General features: G+C 44.9%; 4 protein-coding genes across 4 annotated transcripts in view; 3 read left to right on the top strand and 1 right to left on the bottom strand.

The window, feature by feature from the left end:
- Nucleotides 1-533: 533 nt before the first annotated feature.
- On the top strand, nt 534-2,685 carry LOC310817095 (catechol O-methyltransferase domain-containing protein 1-like; the record flags this gene model as incomplete). The annotated part of the gene is made up of 6 exons (XM_083687528.1): nt 534-659; nt 1,005-1,110; nt 1,386-1,504; nt 1,735-1,789; nt 1,878-2,011; nt 2,533-2,685. The coding sequence occupies exons 1-6, from the start codon at nt 555-557 to the stop codon at nt 2,683-2,685; spliced, it is 672 nt and encodes a 223-aa protein (XP_083543654.1). The 5' UTR covers nt 534-554.
- Nucleotides 2,686-3,080: 395 nt separating this feature from the next.
- Nucleotides 3,081-16,138, bottom strand: LOC310817150 (sphingomyelin synthase-related protein 1-like). The gene is made up of 15 exons (XM_083687587.1): nt 16,000-16,138; nt 13,941-14,519; nt 12,450-12,545; nt 11,985-12,102; nt 11,526-11,676; nt 10,921-11,220; nt 7,505-7,513; nt 6,583-6,654; nt 6,363-6,412; nt 6,114-6,266; nt 5,977-6,029; nt 5,519-5,746; nt 4,950-5,100; nt 4,683-4,740; nt 3,081-4,051 (listed from the first exon to the last, which is right to left on the bottom strand). The coding sequence occupies exons 2-15, from the start codon at nt 14,498-14,500 to the stop codon at nt 3,960-3,962; spliced, it is 2,091 nt and encodes a 696-aa protein (XP_083543713.1). The 5' UTR covers nt 14,501-14,519; nt 16,000-16,138; the 3' UTR covers nt 3,081-3,959.
- A 595-nt stretch (nt 16,139-16,733) lies between these two features.
- LOC310817149 (uncharacterized protein) overlaps nt 16,734-21,082 on the top strand; it is a gene marked incomplete at its 3' end in the record, with an annotated part of 9,381 nt that continues 5,032 nt past the window's right edge. The window contains exons 1-3 of the mRNA XM_083687586.1: nt 16,734-16,780; nt 17,021-17,242; nt 17,875-18,050. Coding sequence (XP_083543712.1) covers nt 16,779-16,780; nt 17,021-17,242; nt 17,875-18,050 — 400 coding nt within the window. The 5' untranslated portion in view covers nt 16,734-16,778. The remainder of the gene's footprint in view (nt 16,781-17,020; nt 17,243-17,874; nt 18,051-21,082) is intronic.
- On the top strand, nt 18,669-20,308 carry LOC310816762 (dual specificity protein phosphatase 13A-like; the record flags this gene model as incomplete). Its single annotated transcript, XM_083687063.1, has 3 exons — nt 18,669-18,796; nt 19,226-19,443; nt 20,097-20,308. The coding sequence occupies 3 exons, from the start codon at nt 18,669-18,671 to the stop codon at nt 20,306-20,308; spliced, it is 558 nt and encodes a 185-aa protein (XP_083543189.1).

The following is a 21,082-nucleotide window of genomic DNA, read 5'->3' as shown; positions in this document are numbered from 1 at the left end:
AAACAGTCTAAAAAAACAATCAACGTTTTGTTTTGAAAACAACGTAAAAAAAAAAAAAAATGGATATGATTTTTTTTTAAATTTGAACAAGAGGATTATGTTATATTTCACCATGTACTCATTGTTCACATATGACACAGCAAGCTAGTTCTTCTGAGGTTAAAACACCACACTGATCATGAAGCAATTCGTCTCTTGGTCGAGTGAAAGGGGAATATTTGGCGAATAAAATATCAAATTGATTACATGCCAAGGCTGCTCCCTCCCTCGATCCACCCCGCCCTCCTCCAGATTTGGTATTTAACGGTATGTGTATCTGAAGGTCGAACACTAGCGGACAGCAGCAGTGAACGCGTTGAATTCTCCTTGTACAAGGTGAGTGTTGTACATTATGATTGTACTGCGTAGGCCTGCGTATTGATTTCTGCAAAACATAAACAGATTTTAATGGACCTACACAAATCTTTCAGCATGCTTTGCCTTGAGATAGGTCTACTATTCGTCAGTTGGCATAATTTCTATCCACAGGCAAACGAAGGTCCACATTATCCAGTATGGACATTTTCAAGAGTCACGTTGGAGCAAAAGATAACCCTTTGATGCAATATGTCCTCAATCATTCACTGAGGGAGCATCCGGCCCTGAAAAAACTCAGATTGGTAAATAAATCCTGATTTCCAGATTATCCTCCTCAACTTTCATTCTCAAACACGGGGTCTGACTGCCTGACCTGCACGAAAAGCTAAACACAGTTTGTTGTGACTGTATTTTGGCACAAGATGGCACCATTTACAATATTCTGACACTGGAACAACAGGCTACAGTTTATGAGCCGTTTTCCCAGACATAGATTAAGCCTAGTCTTGGACTACATAACCTTTTTAAATAGAAAACCTCCATTGAAGGTGCATTTCAGTCTAGGATAAGGCTAATCTGTGTCCAGGAAACCAGACCTAAATCACAAACTAATCACCGTCATTTGTCTTCTTTTCATCAACCACCAGAGGTCGATGGAGGATTCTCGGAACCACATTATGGATGCCTGTGAGCAATCACAGTTCATGGCTAACCTTGCAAGACTTATTAAAGCCAAGAAAGCAATTGAGATTGGTATGCATGGTGTAGTCTTCTCTTCTAAACAATATCTAATATTGTTTTGATATAGTAACCTACAAATATTGTCTATTTTCATCCATTACAGGGCTGCAAAATAGATAGTGTTCATACAAAACACTTACAATGTCTACACTAGAGGGACTCCTACTTTATATTTGCCTGATAAAGGTTTAATGGGCTGCCTCTGACCTACCATAAACTATATAGGCACTTTACAACAATAATGAGACTCCTACTTGTGTTTCTGCTTCTATGTGATTTGTCTGAAGGAGTCTACACAGGTTACAACACTCTGAATGTGGCGCTGGCTTTGCCAGAGGACGGCAAAATGGTGGCCTGTGACTTCAACGAAAACTGCACCAACATTGGCAAACCCTTCTGGAAGGAGGTGATATCTAGATTCTGTCTTGATTCTCAGAAATGTCTTTAACCCTTGTGAAGGCACAGTGCCAACTTCGTTTCAGAAAGAGATATGTGCGAGATATATATATACATATATATATATATATATAGAGAGAGAGAGAGAGAGAGAGAGAGAGAAAGAGAGAGAGAGAGAGAGAGAGTTCAGAAAGAGATATGTACGTTTAATTCACATATTTTCACTCCATCTATTTACAGGCTGGAGTTGACCGAAAAATTCATCTACGCCTACAACCTGCCTTGAAAACTCTCGGTACAGTAATTACCTAGTAATAACATATTTATAGTGTTTCCTGTGGTCATCCTTACTTCCTGTGTTCACACACGGTCTTCTTCTTCAGATGATCTGTTGGCGTCTGGAGAGGCTGAGACCTTTGACTTTGTCTTCATCAACGCAGACAAAGTCAATTATGAAAGCTACTATGAGAAATCCCTTCAGTTACTGAGGAAGGGAGGCATCATTGCCATTGATAACGTGAGTAACAGTATTCCAACGCTTTATAAAGCGGCTAATTGATGTATGTAGCTACAGTGCCCTACGTAGGTAATGGGACAGTGAAGGATTTTTTTTCTGCTTTTGGCTCTACACTTTGCTTGCATTTGAACACAAACAATTCCTGTGAGGTTAACGCAGAGATTATCAGCTTGTATTTGATGGTGCATACATGCATACATATTGACTTCACCATTCAGAAATTACAACCCTTTGTATGCATAGTCCCAGGGTCCCATTACTAATGCAGGGCATTGTGTACTGTTCAGTCATGAGGATGAAGGATGTCTGCCTGTGAAGCACAGGACGTATTTAGTAAAAAATGTTATTTACTGACTACATTTACTGTTATTTACTGACCCGTTCATGTTACCACAACAGTCCATCTCAAAGCACATCATTTAATTGATGGAAAACCGTAAGCAAAAAACCTATAGACTGATGATGATGATGATGATGATGCTGATGAAGGTATTCTCTCCTGGCTCTGTCTTGTTCTACAGGTGCTCTGGAGCGGGAAGGTGGTTAATCCTGCAGATGATGACGTGGCCACCCAGGCCATCGACAAGCTGAACAAAAAGCTGTACCATGACATCAGAATCAACCTGAGCATGCTCACTGTGGGAGATGGGTTAACGTTGGCCTTCAAACTGTAGCGAGATGGGCGTTGCCCTTTTAAACTGTAGTGAGATGGGCATTGCCCTTTTAAACTGTAGTGCTTCCAGTGAGCAGAAGCTTTGATAATTATGGGGAATTAGTAACTTCATGGTTTGAGTGCTATATCTTTTTCTCAGGTACACCTTTATCACGTCAGTACCTGTCTGGAACAGCCCGTCTGGAACAGCCCGTCTGGAACAGCCCGTCTGGAACAGCCCGTCTGGAACAGCCCGTCTGGAACAGCCTTGAATAACAACTGGACCATTGTGTGATGAGGTCTTATTAGGCCTACGTAAACTAACCAAAGTAACTAAATACTGATTAAATATAGTTTAGAAAAGGTCTAACAGACTTGATTACTCCTTATTAAAACATTTCAAACAACAAACAGGGGTTTATTTGTTTAAAGACTTTATTGTAAAGGTAGACATACACAAGAGGACCTGGTTCCTGATCAATGTCCCAGTCAATAATTTACACAACTATGGGGATGGGGAGAGGATTCACTCAGATATAGTTCTCATCTCAAATCACACTGAGAAAAAACCCATTTGGCATTGTCGTGCAACTTCATTACCCTTCACCATCTTTACCAATGAGAGGAGGTTAATCAAAATGGTAGAGGTCTGCAGATGACCGCACAGAGTGAGTAAGCATAAAACACCTTCATCTTCAAGAGTATTAGCCAAACCAATATCACACAACAGTTCGGAGGTTCAAGGTGTCTAGTTGATAAGCGTAGTAGGATATCAGGAAAAGCATGACTACTTAAGTGCGAGTAAATGTGCAAATGCAACAAGGGGGAAAAATAGGATATAAATATAGGTACAAAGGTGATTGCTGCTAGTGTGCAAAATAACAGTTGAGGTTTACATTCTATGATAACGTTATTATCACATATAAGTAAAATCAGAGGACTCTCTGTGACCCTCCTCGGACCGTCCCCCTGGGCCAAACTGATGAAGCGAAAGTTGAACTTTGACCTTGTTAACGTTTCACGAAGATGGACCTGGTGACAGTGACGTCAGAGTGATGGTTGGGATGCATTACTTAATAAATAACAGACCTGTTGTTACACACAAGATGACTACAAACAAAAAGAAAGGACAGTGGCAGAAGGGTGTCGATCTAACGGTAGTGAAGGATTGGGCGTGTGTGTTGTTTCAGATTCCTCCCCTAGAGACCCCCCCCCCTTGCTTGCGGATTGGGCTGGAAACGCGTAAGGCCAGACTCCTCTGAGATTCCCTTCAACGTGAGGTCGGGAGACGGATCTTTATGCCTCCAGCTCCAGCCCCAGTCCCAGCTTGTGGCCACCGGCATTGATGCTCTTTCCATCAACCAGAGCAGACAGGACAAGTTTCATACCTGGGAAAACAAAGGGAAATGACTTGCGGCGTATGAAAGCGGCGTACACACACACACAGAGATTCTGTCTGGAGACTCCGCTGAGGTTGGCGTGAGTAGATCGCCCGTAGACGTTTCTACTCCACTACCCGTAGCAAGTTTGGTTGCACATTAGCATGTTCCAAAAAGGCTAGGTTTTAACGGACGCTCAGACGAGACCCGTTGGTTCCCAGTCATTATGGGTTGCATCCGTGTTGTGTCCTGACCTTTTAGCTCATTTACACACCACAACCTGTGGTAAACTGTAGCTAGTTAACTCTAGCATTCTGCCACCTTTCTACCGAAACAATAGGAACCAAACTAAAGTATGATTGTATATCATTCAGGAAACATTAGGAGACGTGCCTTTCTCTGTCCTCTGATTGGTTATCGCCGTGATCCTATTCCCTCTAGTCGTGCTGCTAGCCAGAACGGCGTCGCCTGGGGTCGCGTCACCCTAAGGCTCGCCAGGTCGCCATCTTCAGTTGACAATGAATGGCCACTGTTCGTTCTGTAGCGTTGTGTCGCCCCAGGTGTGTACATAGCTTAACACTACAGCAGACCACATTGGAGACGGTTCTAAATGCTGTGGGAAATGAATGACAGCTCTTACCTGGCCGCAGTGTCTGGGTGTAGCCCACCCCCACCAAGCTGGCGTTATTCACTTTAGCCTGAGAAAATATGAATAATCCATTTAGTCGACAATGGACAACAAATTCTCTCATCACAATCAGCCTTGAAAAACACCACACACCCATTAGAGCCCCCAGTTAAGAACTTAATTGTGTATTTCACACAAAAAACAGCGACCGACAGCTGCACTCAGCCAATTTCCATACATAAAAGACATGATTAATCAACAGCAGAAAGGGCCCCTCACAGATATGGAGGCGCTGGAGTCCAGCTGGTACTTGGCAGCGATGCCAAAGCGCGTGCTGTTGCTGCCGGCCGTCCAGGCCAGGTTCACTGCCGTCTCCAGCTGGTCGTTCACTTTCTGGTAGATGGACCCGGAAAACTCGGTGCCATCGTTGCTGCAACACAGGGGAACAGACGCACGTTATTGAGTTATCCTTGTCTGATGAATTACTGACTGATTTAAAGTAGCTTACAGCTACTCATTTGTTTTTACTAATAAGGGTCAACGGTGACACTTTCTAACCACATTAGACAGCTTCTTACTGTTTGGTTAACTCACCAACTGCCAAAGAGTTCCAGAACACTCGCCACCTCGAGTGCCAAGTGTTCTATGTGGTGTTTACCTAGCAACAACACTCTGATTGGCTACAAAATGAAGCATCATCATTTATGCATTTCTGGTGAATAAAGTCACCCTTTGGCACTCTAGAATGTTGACAATTTGGGCGACTTTATTCGCCCTGAATGAGTTTAGAAGAATATACAGATTCAAAAGACTAATGACGTGAATCTTAAGTCGACGCCCAGACTTACACATTGGTGTGCAGCTGGAAATCACCAGTCTTGTAGCCGACTGAAAAGTTGCTCTGAGTCATCTTGGATTTGGCGGTGTCAAAGGTCATCTGGTAACCAGCCAGCCAACCCTCGTAGCCAGCCACTGCTGCTCCATGAATGGCCGGGCCGGCGAAGTCAAAGTCGACATCGCAGCCCAGGTTGACGTATTCACGCTTATAGGCTGTCTTCACCTTGCCACTCTTCTTGCTGATAACCAAACAGGTACAGGGGGGGAGAAATAGAACAAATCACCTCAAACATCTTCCTAGACCGGTTAGAAAAAGCCAGGCCCGAACTGCATTACTTGACACACACATTACTGAATATTTACAAAAAGGCAAGTGGTTGACGGAACATTCATGCCCTCCAGCTTTTCAAAAGTCAGGTGAGAAACGTTCAATTACGCTTGAAGCCATCAGTGGTGAAATGCCACGTACCCACTATTTGGTGAGAATGTGGTGTCAAATGTAAGTTTCAGTCCTTTGGTAATCTGCAGAAGAAGAAAATACAGTCAGTACCACTGAGTTCTGTGAAGAATTGACAATGACAAACACACAGTGACGGTCCTGCTTGCCTGGTCTTCAACGGTGATCTCTGTCCCCAGAGTGTTGTCCGTGGTCCACTTCTCTGTGAACGTCAGCCCGTATTCGTCCCACTTGTACTTGGTTTCCAGGTTTCCGTTGACTTTGCTGGTGTCAGTGTTGGAAGAGCCGGTGGTTTTGAATTCCTAAACAACATTAAAGAGAGGATGACTTGGGAGTTGTACACGGACATCACGGCACAGCGTGGGGACATGCTCCCTGGGACGTCGCCTTATGCTCACCACTCCACTTGCGGACTTGGTCTTCACGTCAAGTTTCACCAATCCAAAACCTAAGGAAGCACAACCACAACAATATGACCGAGGGAAAGACAAAGACAGTCACTGACCATGTTGACATTTTTTTATATAACAATACACCCTCATGTATAAAGGTCATTGGATGTAGTTTTCACCCAAGTTAAAATTGCACCAAAAATGTTGTTAAAAAAAAAACACTCACCATATCCTTTGTTGAAGATGTCCTTCGCGGATTTGCCAAGGTCACCATATGCTGGAGGAACAGCCATTCTACCTGCGTGAAAGAGTGAAAAAGGTCGAGACACATTCTCTGGAAACCTTCAAATGGTGGCTTTCACAGGTGTACCATGACGTCAGGACGACCCGCAGGTCTTAGGCCCGGGTAGACTGTAAAACATCCTCGGTGGAAATCTGCCGTTGAAAGTATGAATTAATCCAGGACTAGGCTTAAGCCTCGTCTGTGAAACCGGCCCATTATGGTGGCTTTACCACAAATTGGAAAATAGTCCAGGTAACGTTGTAGCATTGCTACACTAGGGCCCGTGTCCTCGTTGTCACAGGACTGACTTACACCGCGGCTACCGCAAACAAAGGCCACCTGTCATGAGGTGAGGCTTCGCACCACGAAGCGAGCTGGTTACCTCCAGCAGCCATCTTGACATCGGTATAAGCACATCCTGACAACCGTATCTCTAGTTGCTTGCTTGCCAAGTTGGTTTAAATATCAGTGTGATTAACAGCGCTGGGGTTGTTTCCCCGGAGTGGCAGGTACTGGATCCTGCTGCTGAACCGACATGAGGAGTTAGCTGCAGCAGGCTAGCGGACCCTCCTTACTTAGCAAGCTGGTAGGTGGCATCAAAGTCAAATGTTTAGCTAGCTAATCGATAACTGCCATGGCTATCCGTCCATACTTAGAGGAACGGATACATGACAGAATACGAGGTGGCAACGCCACCGGTCGGCGGCGGTTTACCCTTGACATTAACACTGCTGTTAGCTGGTAGCTGGTCGTGCTCTCCACGCCAGACCCTGCCCTGCCTGGCCCCGCTCACTAGCGGCGACCAAGCGGTCTTTATAACACCACGACGACGCTTTGGTAACACTAAGTAACAGCACATACTCACGGTAGGTTCGTCAGTCAAACAGCGAGTTAAAGTGATGTTCCTGGCGCTGCGGGTAGCGGGGTGTTTTTGAGGCGGTTGGTGGCACCGTGTCGCAACAGAGAGTCCGGCTGGAGGGCGACGTGAAGGAGACACCCACCACCTGACCGGGCCGCAGGACCCCGCTCACACCGCTGCCGCCTTCTATGCCTGTCGAAAAAGGAAAACCAAAACATTGACTAATATCTCGACTGAGGTGTTTTGCCTATTATAGTTATAGCCAATGTTTGATTTTCTGGTCAACAAAACACTGATTTATGTACAGATGTATTTTTACGGAACTGAATAACAATGTTCCTCTGAAATTATATTTAAGGCAACTGTATGCCGTCTAAATCGCCATGGTAACCATGGTGCTTGGCCTAACTCTTTATTAACATGGTAGCTGTGCGTACATGATTTCGTAAAGTTTCATATGTTTCTGTTGAGCCAGTATTATCTGACATTAAAAACAATTCACTGAATAATCTTTTTTTTTTTTTCTTTTATAAAAAAATAAAAAGCATCTGACAAGACAGGTCGTCGGGAATCCCCAACAAGGCCACATATACGTCCAGCACTCCTCCTTCAAACGATCCTCAAACCCATCTTCAAAACCCATCTTCTGAAACTCTCTTTTACTCTTTAACTATTTCTAATGTTGTTTTTACTAACTGTGCTTTTGTTTTACGTTTTATTTCTCTATCTATTCTTGTTCTCTCCATGGAATGTAGTGTCTTTTAGGACTGAGAAAAGCCCTAGACAAAATAAATGCATTATTATTATTACAAATAAGGGAAATCCTGGAACATTTGTTGGGAGAGCAGCTATGGTGATCAAAACAACTGTGATTCTGTACTGTACTTTGACTCAGCAGCTAGCCAAGTTAAGTACTTGACCCCAAGCTGGCAAATTAATCTGACCTGATCAGGCTGAGCATGTCTATTGGCTGAGCATTGCAACACACCAATGCCTGGTGTCCCACTGACGTACAGTAGCAGACCTGACACACATAAACCCAACTCACACAGGAGGAAACCGGATGAACCTCGGAGGGAAGGAACCCTTTTAGAGAAAGGATGTCCAAAATGTGTGCTGCCCAGGATAGCTCTGACCCGATTTCCAGAATCCTCTTTAATCCATGTATGAATATAATGGTAGTCTCATGCAGTTGGATGTGTGAGACACACCCCCATGTCCTCTAGTCTAAATCATGTCGGCTTAACAACTCTGCACACACTACTGCTCCATCATCTGTTGAGGAAACACATCCACCAGCCACTGATTTCAAATGTTTAATGATGGTAGAGACAATGTCATAGATCTATTATCTATTATCATTACAACCATGCCACAATGGACGTTATTGCTACATTTTCCTTACATTGGTAGAAGTCAATTATTATTTCTTGAAGGACGGGTGTACCATTACAACAAAACCAATAATACAAATTAGTAATGTTCTGTTAGACTGGGTTAAAAGTGCTACCAAAGAGCAAAATGCATAAATACAAATGGGAAATCATCCCATATCTAACACCTTAGCAGCAAATGATCTATCTGCAGCTGGCGGGCTTTTATGGAGCTGGCGTTATTCAGACTGACTGGTGGACAGCATGATGTCATTGTTAATGATTGTATTCAGCAGGTGAAATTGCAAACGCAAACATGATGGACAAAAGTAATATTCTTCTATTACAGATGTTTTCCTAACATTTGCTTGCTTTGACATGCAAAGTGGGTGGTAACCATGAGTGGCAGTATCACACCTGATTCTAAACACTTATTCTGTTTTTATGTTTGCTGCAATGAATTGAGGAGGGAGACTCTGAAATCAAAAGGCTGCTATACATAAAAGCACATTGTGTTCCAAACAAATACATAGTTATGCGCAACTGTAAACATATCATATTCTTGTTGAAGTGCATGTTGCAATAACCTTAATGACATATAAAAAAAATAGTTATTGACAAATACAAAATGCAATAAATTATTACAGTAAAAATGAATTACACATTGAAATATGAGGGATCTGTGGAAGAAATATAACAAATAGGCCTAATTTTGAAATGATCTTTAAGGGATTTATGTCCTTGTGTTACACGTCATGAAGCCAGGCCATTAACCAAATGTTGGCTAAATCACAATGTTACAAACTACAGACAACTCAACAATATCCAACATTTGAGATATGCATTTACCACTGTATAAAGACAATGTCACGTTAACACCTAAAGTTATTGGCAAATGGAATGATATTTAAGACGATTGTTCAACGTTTTCCATTCCACGTTTTTTTGGCTGCTTTTGTGATTTCCTTGGTAACGACCCTGTTTTCTGAAAGGTCTTATTAGGACAAGGCAGGACAATACCTGAACAATACAACAACAACAACAACAGAAGACACCTACATACTGTACACTGTAGTGGAAAATGAGCCAGGAATTACTCAGCATTCTAATAATACTGTATCACTACCACTGTAAAAAAAAACACAGTAGTATCTTAAGGAATGCAGAAGCCTTTTGCACTATCTAGTACGTAATGGCAATCAAGTAACAAGACCCAGCATCTTGAACTTAATATTGCTTTACAGAAATTCAGCAATTCACCCATCTGTAACCTAAAGGTTTTGATATTGCTTGAAAAGTGGTCCACACCGGTGTTGGAGCTCAAGCCCACGACATCAAGTCCATGTAAATACCATCAGCGTGCCCTGGGTCCAGGTTACTTTGTCGGATCAGAACAGTTTTTATTACAACAGCGAAATTCAGTTTAATTTCAGAATTCACAACAAATGATACTGACTAAGAATACGGTATTTGGTTACGTGTGATGCCTGAGAATTTAGTTTTTCACGGTTTCCCAAAAAACACTACCACCACCACTACCAATACTAGTTTATTAATTCCAGAAATGTAAAAGCTGCAAGTTGTGAGCTTTGTTAGTATCTACAGTATTGGCAATAGTTGTGGGTACACAACAAAATGTCCTCCCTTTCGTTAAACCGCTATGGATTTAGAACCACTCCCATCGATTTCACTTTTTTTTTTTTTTTTTTTTTTAAATGAAGCCGATATTGTCACTAACAAACTCGAGGGTCGGTTGACAGATTTAGTTTAATCCCTTTAAACAGGCCGACAGGGGAAACGCACCAACCGCTAAGTCCACCGAATACCAGGAGAGAGAGAGAGTTATGCCTCCCTGTACCCTGTCAGACCACGATGACACACTGATAGGATCACACAAGCCCATTTCGGTAGTCCAATATAGATATCGGAAATAAAGATATCACACATTCCACAGTTGGCAACTTGAGAGAGCAGCGAAACAGCACAGGCTCAACAGTGTATATCTATCTACCGATCTATCAGCGCTCCGGGCCGCCGGGCCCCTCTAGCCGATCATCCGCCGTAAGGCGGCGGGTTTGGAGAAGGGCCAGCCGTACTCGTTGGGCACGGGGCCGTTAACGTTGCTCTCGAAGAAGGAGAACATGGGGAACCAGATGCGGGCGCGGCGGCTCTGCTGGTAGGCCCGGGTGTTGGCCAGCGTGTGGTAGTACAGGAACAGCCTGGTGGTGATGTAGAAGGCGATGAAGACGTCGATGGAGTAGTGTTCGTGCGCGGCCAGGATGAAGAAGATGCCAAACAGGTTCAGGACCCAGGATAAGGTGTGGATGAAGTTCCAGCTCCTCGGTGTGTCTGTTGGTAGAGAGTTGTTAGAATACTGACTGTCTGTTGTGTTAAGATTCCTGAACAGTGAATGACTATAACAATATTATGTAATATTTTCACTGAACCGGCCCTCTATTATTGACATGCTTTTCTAATCCTAAACTGTCTGCGGCCCTCGTGGCCCTGGTGGTGTGCAGTACCGCTAAAGGACATCAGATGGCAGCAAAGGGACAGAAAATTAATCTCAAAACAAAGATGTCCTGTTACATCGACTCCAGAGCTGGTGAACAGGTTACAGTCAGCAACAGGTCCGAACGGGTTGGAACACTCACATTCTGTCACAAAGAAGTTGAGCATGGTGATCACCACCGTGTGGCCGCTGAACATGTAGTCGCCACACGTGTGCACCCCCGTCAGGCTCATCCCGAAGCCGCTCCAGATGGCCACAGCCCGGTGCAGTTTGGCCCACATGTCACCGTATATCTGGGTGGAGGAGAGAGGGAAAATACGGCTGCTATTTTAGTCTGTCAGGAAGAGAGGGTTAGGAAAACTATTCCCCCGGGCTATGCATGTGTGATGTGATGTGTGTGTGTGCGTGTGTTTGCGTTTGCGTGTGTGTGTGTTCGCGTCCGTGTGTGTATGTCCTGTGTCCATATGTGCTTGCGTTTGTATGTATGTATGTGTGTGTGTGTGTGTGTGTGTGTCATGTACCCATATGTAAGGATCATACATCCTATCAAAGCCGTGTATTTTCTCTCAGTCAACCACTGTGAGCCGTACTGAAGCAGTACCTTTCCTGAGCACTGGAGGTGCTGTCCTGGCACTGACAGGGAGGTGACGAACATGGTGACACAGCGCAGCATGAACACCGTCCCCATGAGGCTGCACAGCCGGCGCAGGAGGATGGACCTGCCACACACATTCAACAAAGGCTCCTCCATGTTAATCACAACACAGAGCATCCAGCAGCACCAACAGAGACTCAATGACTACACTTCTGGGAGAGAGAAGGTGAGAGAGAGGAGGAGAGAGGGAAGGTGAGAGAGAAGAAGAGAGAGAGAGAGGGAGAGAGAAGAAGAGAGAGAGAGAGGGAGAAGGTGAGAGAGAAGGAGAGAGAGAGAAGGTGAGAGAGAAGAAGAGAGAGGAGGAGAGTGAGAGTGTGAGAGAGAGAGAGAGAGAGAGAGAGAGAGAGAGACACCTTCCCTATGCCCTTCCATCCTGCCCTTCCCCCGACCCCCGGTAAGACGGTACTCTACCTGTGCTTGTGCAGCAGCAACACGAGGAGCCATATATTGCAGAGGATCACTCCACATGCCTCGGCCATGGCAAAGGCCCATGGGATTCTAGGAACACTGTTAAGAGAAAGAAAATGGCCATTTTAAAGACTTCTCAATATTTTGAAATTCCATCAACAGGGTAGTTTTCAATACAGAACCCATATTTAATGCATACTGATCCCTGTGGGGAAATCATCTTTTTGCACACACCCCCCAAGCACAGTCTTAGGGAGTACCGAGCTCTGGGCTCTATTGTACAGGGTCAGCCCCCGACAGGCGCCCCTGGAGCAGTTAAGTGCCTTGTTAAGTCGGGGTTAAGTGCCTTGCTCAAGGGCACAACAGCAGGAGGATACCTTAGATAAGCCAGCTCACATCCGGCCCCCTCCTGAGGCGGGGATCGAACCAGCGACCTTCCGATTACCTAACCTCTAGGCTACCTGCCCTGCACCGCTATTCAACTGAAATGAATCACGGCTGATTAATAAAAACCGGTATCAAGTTAATGTGAAAGGCATTAACCTTCTTCTCAATTTCACTAAGAAGTGTCAACGATGACACCGCCCAGTCCTGCCAGGCGACAACGCAGAGAACAAGCCTGGAGGCCAGAGCTACATTTAGCCCCGCGCCTCGCCTCATCTTGCCAACAGGCATCTGCCAGAACCCATCATCAAAAGAAAGGCTGAAATCAACTCTAAAACCAAGCCAGACATTCCAAAGACCGGCTCAACAGGTTAGACAATTTACTCAAAAGTAGGGCATTCCAGAAGAACACTTAACACAATGCTGTTCAGAATACGCCAGCCCAATAATAGAGGAGCTTTGAGGAAGTAGGGCAATCACAATGTCCATCCGGTCAGCCTTGTATTCCAACAGCTGATTAAAAATGCAGAGCATTTCTGGCTCGACTCCTGAGGCCTGGCGTGACTCCTGAGGCCCGGCTCTCCTGCAGGGCTGCAGCCTCATCAAGTTAACTTCCACTGTTGCCATTTGAGAAGCTTAGTCATGTTTGTCATGAAAGCATGCATGCCTCCTTCCACTGTAATATAAAACAAAGTTGTCTGTCGCCGGAGAAGGTCACACAAAATCAATAACAGCTTTTCTTAAAGGGTACCACTACCAATCTTCCGCCGTAGATTGAAGACCCATCTCTTCAGGCTACATCTTAACGGTCCCTCCTAAAGACCTCCTCACCCCCACTACCCCCCTGTACTAACCCTAACCCTAGAGACCTCTTCACCCCCACTACCCCCCTGTACAAGTTTCTCTCCTGTTAATAAAAAAATTCCTTCTTCTAGCATTGTGACTGCCTATGGCCCCTGGTCCGAGCATTGATTACTTTATCTTATGATGACTGATGGATAGATGATTCACTTACTTAAACAAATGTATTTGTTGTAAGTCGGTTTGGATAAAGGCGTCTGCTAAATGCCGTAAGTGTAAATGCAAAATGTCAAATGTCAGGCGACCCACCTGTCTAAGAAGATATCTGGCAGGGGCGGGTAGGTGCGCATGTCTGGTACCCTCTCGTGCACGATGACCATGACGAAGGACGTGAACCCGAACACAAACACCACGTAGATGGAGCTGAGCACCGTCTTCCAGTACTCGGGGTCCAGCCGCCTCGCCTGCTGCTTGTACTTCCCGTTGGTGTACTGGTGGTACTCCTCGCCCACGGGCGCCGTCCCGGCGCTGTCACAGTCCCGGGCCGAGTCTCCGTTGCAGAGCCAGTCCATGCCGCCGCCGCCGCCGCCCTGGGGGGAGTGCCCGTCGAAGGGGAGCCCGAGCTCCTCCAGGAGGTCCAGGTTCTGCTTCTGCAGCTTCCGGAGTGACACCATGAGCCTCTTGATGTCCCCCAGAACCTTAAGCTCCAGCGGCGGCGAGCGGAGGTCGTACTCGCTGAGCGTCAGGAGGCTGGTGCCGTCCAGCCGGTGTTTGTTGCACAGGAGGTCCACGTAGTCGCAGAAGCCCTCCTCCTTCAGCCACTTGGCCACGTGCTTGGTGGTCCAGCGGCGGATGCTCAACTGGGTCATTTCCTCCTCGCTCTGAGAACTGCGGGGGAAAGACGGGAGGAAAAACGCTCGTTATCATACGACGGGTTTCATGGAATGACGTTGCATTTTGTTTACCGCGGTAGTGTCACTTGGGGCAGCACGAGAAAACCAACTGTGTGACATGGTAAGACGTGGAGAGGCCATGGAGAAGTAGCCCAGACCTTCTCAATTTCCACGGCTTCAGCAATACTTGGTTCCTATATCCAAAATGTCAAGTGTCATGAGTCACATTGTCACAATCGTGATGTAATCCAATAGGTCTACACGAAAGATATTCACTCAGTCAGATGCATGGAAAGTAAATCCTCAGGTTAACTGCTGAGTTAAAACATTGACTAGCTGCTGAGTTAAAACAAGACATGGTAGCCTATAGGTCAATATCCTTAACAGTCATCTGACAGAACACATCAAAGAAAGGCTTCTACTTGGTCCTACTTTTCAACTACTTAAGACTAAATTCAACTTCTCTTACCGTCACTTTTAAAAATCCTGTTTACAGTTGGGGTGTGGGTGTGTGGGGGTGTGTGTGGGGGTGTGTGTGTGTGTGTGTCAGTGGTCCCAGGAATGCAGACTGCCTCCCTGACTGCTTCTCCACCCATCTATTCTAGTGCTGAGGCAGGAATAGCCCAAGTGAAGAAACTCTGACGGCAGACGGCAGCTTGCTCAATAGGAACCGCACCCTCCCATTCTTGTTTGTCCGAACTATCACGTACAAAGGCATCTGGGTTAAAGAGCAACTTTTCCTGCAAGTACTCACCAAGTAGGAGTTTAAGAGGAAAAAAGAATCAGAGCAAACAAGAATCCCCAACATGACCACAAACGTATCAACAAAAACTTAACATCTGAACTAGGCCGGGAAGTGTTGCAAACTCTCTTCTAATGTGGAATGTCTCAACTTGTAACACACACATGGCAGGGACACAGAGACTAGGAGAGAGAGAGAGAGAGAGAGAGAGAGAGAGAGAGAGAGAGAGAGAGAGAGAGAGAGAGAGAGAGAGAGAGAGAGTGAGTGTTCCTGGCAAGGCTGACAGTGCATGCCCTTTGTGATGGGATTTCTCCACCAAGAACTGCACCCATGAGACGCAAAACAAGAAAACTATCGGACCCACTCGTGTTGCTACCGTTAGCTAGCCCCTCAGAGAGACGACTTCACCATCAGCTACCTGTCACAGAGACACATTCCCTCATTCCAGCGACGATAATATCACTGAATGGCCCTTTAAAAACCAGCCACAGCCCCACTCATATCTAAAAAACACCTCTGCCATCGCTACCAAATGGAAGACACCCTACATTGACTATTACCCACCGAGGAGAGCCACAACAACCTCTCTGAAACCGTAGTGTGATTAGTTAGCACTGATGTCAGCTAGAAGATGCGAGCAGCTAGCCAGCCCAGCGAACGGTAGCTAGCACCCAACACTAGCGACGTCACGTTGTCAACTGGCTGACGCTATTAACACTAGGAGAAGACTCACCAGAATCCAGATTCAACAGTTAGTTAGCTGATACGGCGAGCTATTTGACTGTATGACATCTCACATGAGTCCGACGAAGCTGTGTTGAGGTTTAGTGCGAAAACAGGTTTGATGCAAATCATTTCGCCCTTGCTTGGCTGGTTAGCATCAGCTCGCTGTGTTGACAAGATTGACAGCCGACGAGGAGTCGTAAACATCCGAAGAGCCGCGCAGCGAATCTACTGCTGCGACGCTGCTTCTTCAGCACGTCTGGGACTATTAAGACACTGACCTCTACTGGTCAGATTAGAGTACTGTATGCTAAATGTATCGTACTCCATGGAAATACTTGAAGCTGTACTTCAAACAAAGGAATGCTTCTCTTTAGTTCAAGACTTCATGACTCATTGTTATGATTTTATAAACATGCTTCGGTCCAGCGCCCACGGCTGGTCTTCAACTGCTGACACATAAACCAGGTCACTATTTTATATATAGACTGGAGCGCTAGGACACCTGATCCTGTCACTACCAACATGGCCCTATCGCCTCAACTAATTACCACAACCTCAGAAAATGGAAAGCAAGCTCATGTGAGCCAATTAAATGTATGATAGAATAGTAGTAACGACTGTATACCCAACAGTAAGGTGTCGGCCATGTGCAACAATGTCCAGAAGAGTGGTGCTTCTACTGCGCCTCACACTCCCTCTGTGAAAGAGTTGGAGAAGGTTCTGCACGGCGGTAAAAGGTTTGGCAATCACGTGGATGAAGTTTGGCCTAACTTGTTCATTGGGGACATGTAAGTCATGCTCAACTATTTCAGACTGCCCTAACAGTATAACTGAATTGCACGCCGAAAGATAATCTAACTTGATCTAGCCCACATACTTACAGTCGGACTACCTTTCTCTCAAGCATACAATGCACAATAGACCTACTGGAGAGATGGCCGAGGCCTACAGTACATGAGCTGCATGGTTTATTTTTTATTCTATTGATCTTCTATGTCTTGTTCTTTTTGTTTTATTGATCATGACAGGTCAGTAGCCAACGATCGGTACAGGCTGTGGAAGCTGGGAATCAGCCATGTTGTGAACGCTGCTCACGGGAAGATCCACAGTCAAGGGAATCACGACTTCTACGGGTCAACGATCGACTACTATGGGGTACCTGCCGATGACTCACCATCGTTTGACCTTTCACGCTACTTCTTCACCTCTACAGATTACATTCACAACGCACTAAACACACCAGGTGGTAGGTGTCCCTTTCAGTAGTCTATTTTGAGGTTAACTGGTTTAGTACCCAGGGTTCACCAAAAATGCATGTTATGATGCTTCATTTTGTAGCCAATCAGCGTGTTGTTGCTAGGTAAACACCACATAGAACACTTGGCACTCTGGGTGGTGGGTGTTCTGAATTCTTTGGCAGTTGGTGAGTTAACAGAGTAGGCTATTAATAGCATTTTACACATAGCATTAGGTTGTTATACGTTATTATATAAGCTTATTGTGTATAATGTATTGCCTAATAGTGTCTCATAGTTTATGTGCATCGGGAATGGGAAACTTTGGAGGATGCATGGCAAATGAATTCAAATTCAAATTAAAACTCACCAACTGCCAAAGAGTTCTGGAACACTCCCGCCCAGAGTGCCAAGTGTTTTATGTGGTATTTACAGAGCAACAATAATACTTTGATTGGCTACAAAATCATGTAAGCATTTCTGGTGAATAAAGTCACCCTTGGCACTCCAGAATGTTGACGATGTGGGCGACTTTATTCACCCTCGGTACTAAATGTTAAAGTACCGAGGGTGAATAAAGTTAAACCATGAATTAGATTTTCAGTGTTTGCTAAATGGTTTCACTTTGATATGGTCTGTCCAGCCAGGATCATTGTCCACTGTGCTGTTGGTGTGAGCAGGTCTGCCTCCCTGGTTCTGGCCTACCTGATGATCCACCACCATTACACCCTACTGGACGCCATCGCAGAGGTCAAAGAGCACCGGTGGATTTTCCCAAACAGAGGCTTTCTAAAACAGCTACGAGCTCTGGATATGAAATTAAGCAAAGAAGCTTGAGAGAATACTGAATTCACATTGACTTGAATGGGGACTGAAACACTTCAGTCATTTTATCAAACTTTAACAGTTTTGATTCCTAAAAAGTTTCAACAATGCAGTTGGATCACATGCCAGTGGAAATTAAATGTTATGTTGACAGATAAAAATGATTATAGATTAAATTAAATAGAAAGTACATTTGCTTTTGTCATTTATTATGACTCAGAACTGTGCCTATGTAGCTACTGCACAAGCTGTCTATTCCAGTCCTACTGCATAAGTGATCCTATAAAGGAGCTGCACTTTAATATGTTTCCATAATTACGTTATAATTATCAGTGCATAGTTAAGTGCAAGGTGATTAATTTCCGTTTGCGGTTCATTTCACTTCAGAAGGAGTCACAGAGTGGTGTGAAAAGCGTGGCCACAGGCGTGTGTGTTATCATGCCTTCTGCCCGGGTAAGAGAACGCGCTAGTTCCAAGCGCTAAATTGGGTAACTGTCCTTGTTGACAGAAAACAAACACCTGCTCTCTCCAATCACCCTGAGCGGGAGAGGAGAGTACTGCTTTAACACAATACACGTTGACTAGGGCTAGATTTGGAGAGTCATTTTGAATTAAAATGGCCGCCCTGATAGACAACAAAAAGGAATACCTGTCTGTGAAGGACTTGCAAAAAGTTTTGGATTCTTGCCAACTACAGATGACCAAGATAGACGAGGTTTGGCCAAACATATACATAGGGAATGTGTAAGTATGCCTTTTCTTTCATTGCACTTTGTATAAAATCAATGCATTTTTAAATACACTTTCTCATGAGGACCATGTCTGATTGCATGAATGTGACGAAATCCATTGCATGTCAATGTTGCAAAACATATTTAGCCAAACTGATATGTTCTGGAATCATTTGCCATAAAAGTAATATGTCATACATGGTCCTCTGTGGCTCAGTGGGTAGAGCATGGCGTTAACAACTCTTGGGTTGTGGGTTTGATTCCCACTGGGACCATATATACTGAAAAATGTATGCACTCACTGCAATGTAAGTCACTTTGGATAAAAGCGTCAGCTAAATGGCAGATGTTATACATCAGTTGCGGACAAATGACACACACACACACACACGCATACACACACACACACAGTTCTGAACCTTTTCTCTCTTTGTCTTACCAGGGGAGTAGCCCAAAACAGGACTACCTTGCAGAGATTAGGTATCACTCATGTATTAAATGCTGCTCATTCCAAGCGAGGCAGCATAGGAGACCAGAGATTTTATGGCAACACGTTTGTGTATTGTGGTATTCCAGCAGATGACTCGACCTACTTTGATCTGGATGTATACTTCAGACCTGCCGCCAAATTCATTCATAATGCATTGAAAACACCAGATGGTAAGATTCCTAACAAGTCCTTCTGAAAGTTGAATGTCCTAACCATGTTGCATTGGAAATTGATACAGCCGTAGCGATGATGAAAGCCTAATAAAAAACCCAGCAATTGAACATTCCGGTGTTACATGCTGTCTTTTTCAAAGTCACCTCTGCTCACAGTGTCTGTACTTGTACTTGAAATGCACACTGAATTTATATGCAAAATTAACACCCGGTAATAATAAAGAGCCTTACCTTGCACAATGTACTGTAAGTCTATAAAGTCTAACCATGGACCCCCTCACACAGCGCCTCTCAAACAGAGGACAGTATGGGATTAAAGTGACAGCCAAGGCCTGTCTGTGAAGGGACCTTAAATGAACAAAGGCAATGAATTCTGGGGACTATTTTTAGCTCTCGGCAGGGAATAGAAAGGCCACAGTTTGAGACGGGCAGTCATGTATGATATTAATAAGATACAGGTCTCAGGCTAATCCCTCCTTCTCCCTCCTTCTCCCTCTCCTCTCCTCTCCTCTCCGCTCTGCTTCACTCCTCTCTTCTCCTCCCTCTCCTCACCCTCTCTTCTCTTCTCGTCTCTTCTCCCTCTCCTCTCCTCTCTTCTCCTCTCCTCCTTTCCTCACCTCACCTCCCCTCCCCTCCCCTCCCCTCCCCAGGGAAGGTTCTGGTCCACTGTATCAGGGGCCTGAGTCGTTCATCTACCCTGGTGCTGGCTTACCTCATGTTGTACCACCACCTCCCCGTCCACAGTGCCATCCAGACGGTCATCCAGAAGAGGCCCATTTACCCCAACAGGAACTTCCTGGCTCTGCTGTTGGATCTGGACCTTCAGCTGAAAAGGAAACGGAAAACGTGCCTGATCCTGTAGAGAGGAGGATATTCCAGCCATTGCTTTTAGACGTTTTTGGTTGTTTTTTTTTGGATGACAGAAGGGATGAGTTCATACGCCACACAGCCACACCAGAAAGGACAGAGACTGTTATGAGGTTCAGTTGTGCATCAGTACGAGGCTGCTGTAAACTGGGCAGGAGCGGTTCCCATGGTGTTGTGGAGTCGTTTACAAATGAACCAGTTTACTTGACAGACAACAAATCACTGTGAATTTCATGAGGGAAAAAAAGCTTATGAATGGTTGTTGCCTAACTCATGACATAGGGAAGACAGAGAGGGAGGGTTGGGTGATTATTTTAGTCCTAGAAAATGTGTAGCTTAATAACCTGGAATTTATGAGATAGAGGATTATTTCACAGCTTACAAGCTCTACCAGTTCAGTGTGTGAAACTGTCTTCAGTCTATATACCATACTGCACTGCATTACCTACAATTTAGTGCCGAGGGTGGCTTTATTCACCAAAAATGCATAAATTATTATGCTTCCTTTTGTAGCCAATCAAAGTATTGTTGCTAGGTAAACACCACTTAGAACACTTGGAACTCTAGGTGGTGAGTGTTCCGGAATTATTTGTCAGTTAGTGGGTTAAACAGAAACCTGGACCAAACGTCAGTTAGGGACGGCCATACAGTATTTTCATTTTATTTATGTTCTGCCGTAGATTGAAAACCCGTCTCTTCAGGTTACATCTTAACAGTCCCTCCTAAAGACCTCTTCACCCCCACTACCCCCCCTGTACTAACCCTACCC

This window comes from Argentina silus, assembly GCF_951799395.1.
Source record: "Argentina silus genome assembly, chromosome: 16".
NCBI lineage: Eukaryota > Metazoa > Chordata > Actinopteri > Argentiniformes > Argentinidae > Argentina > Argentina silus.
Note: the sequence above shows the minus strand (reverse complement) of the source record. Positions and strands in the feature narration are given on the sequence as shown.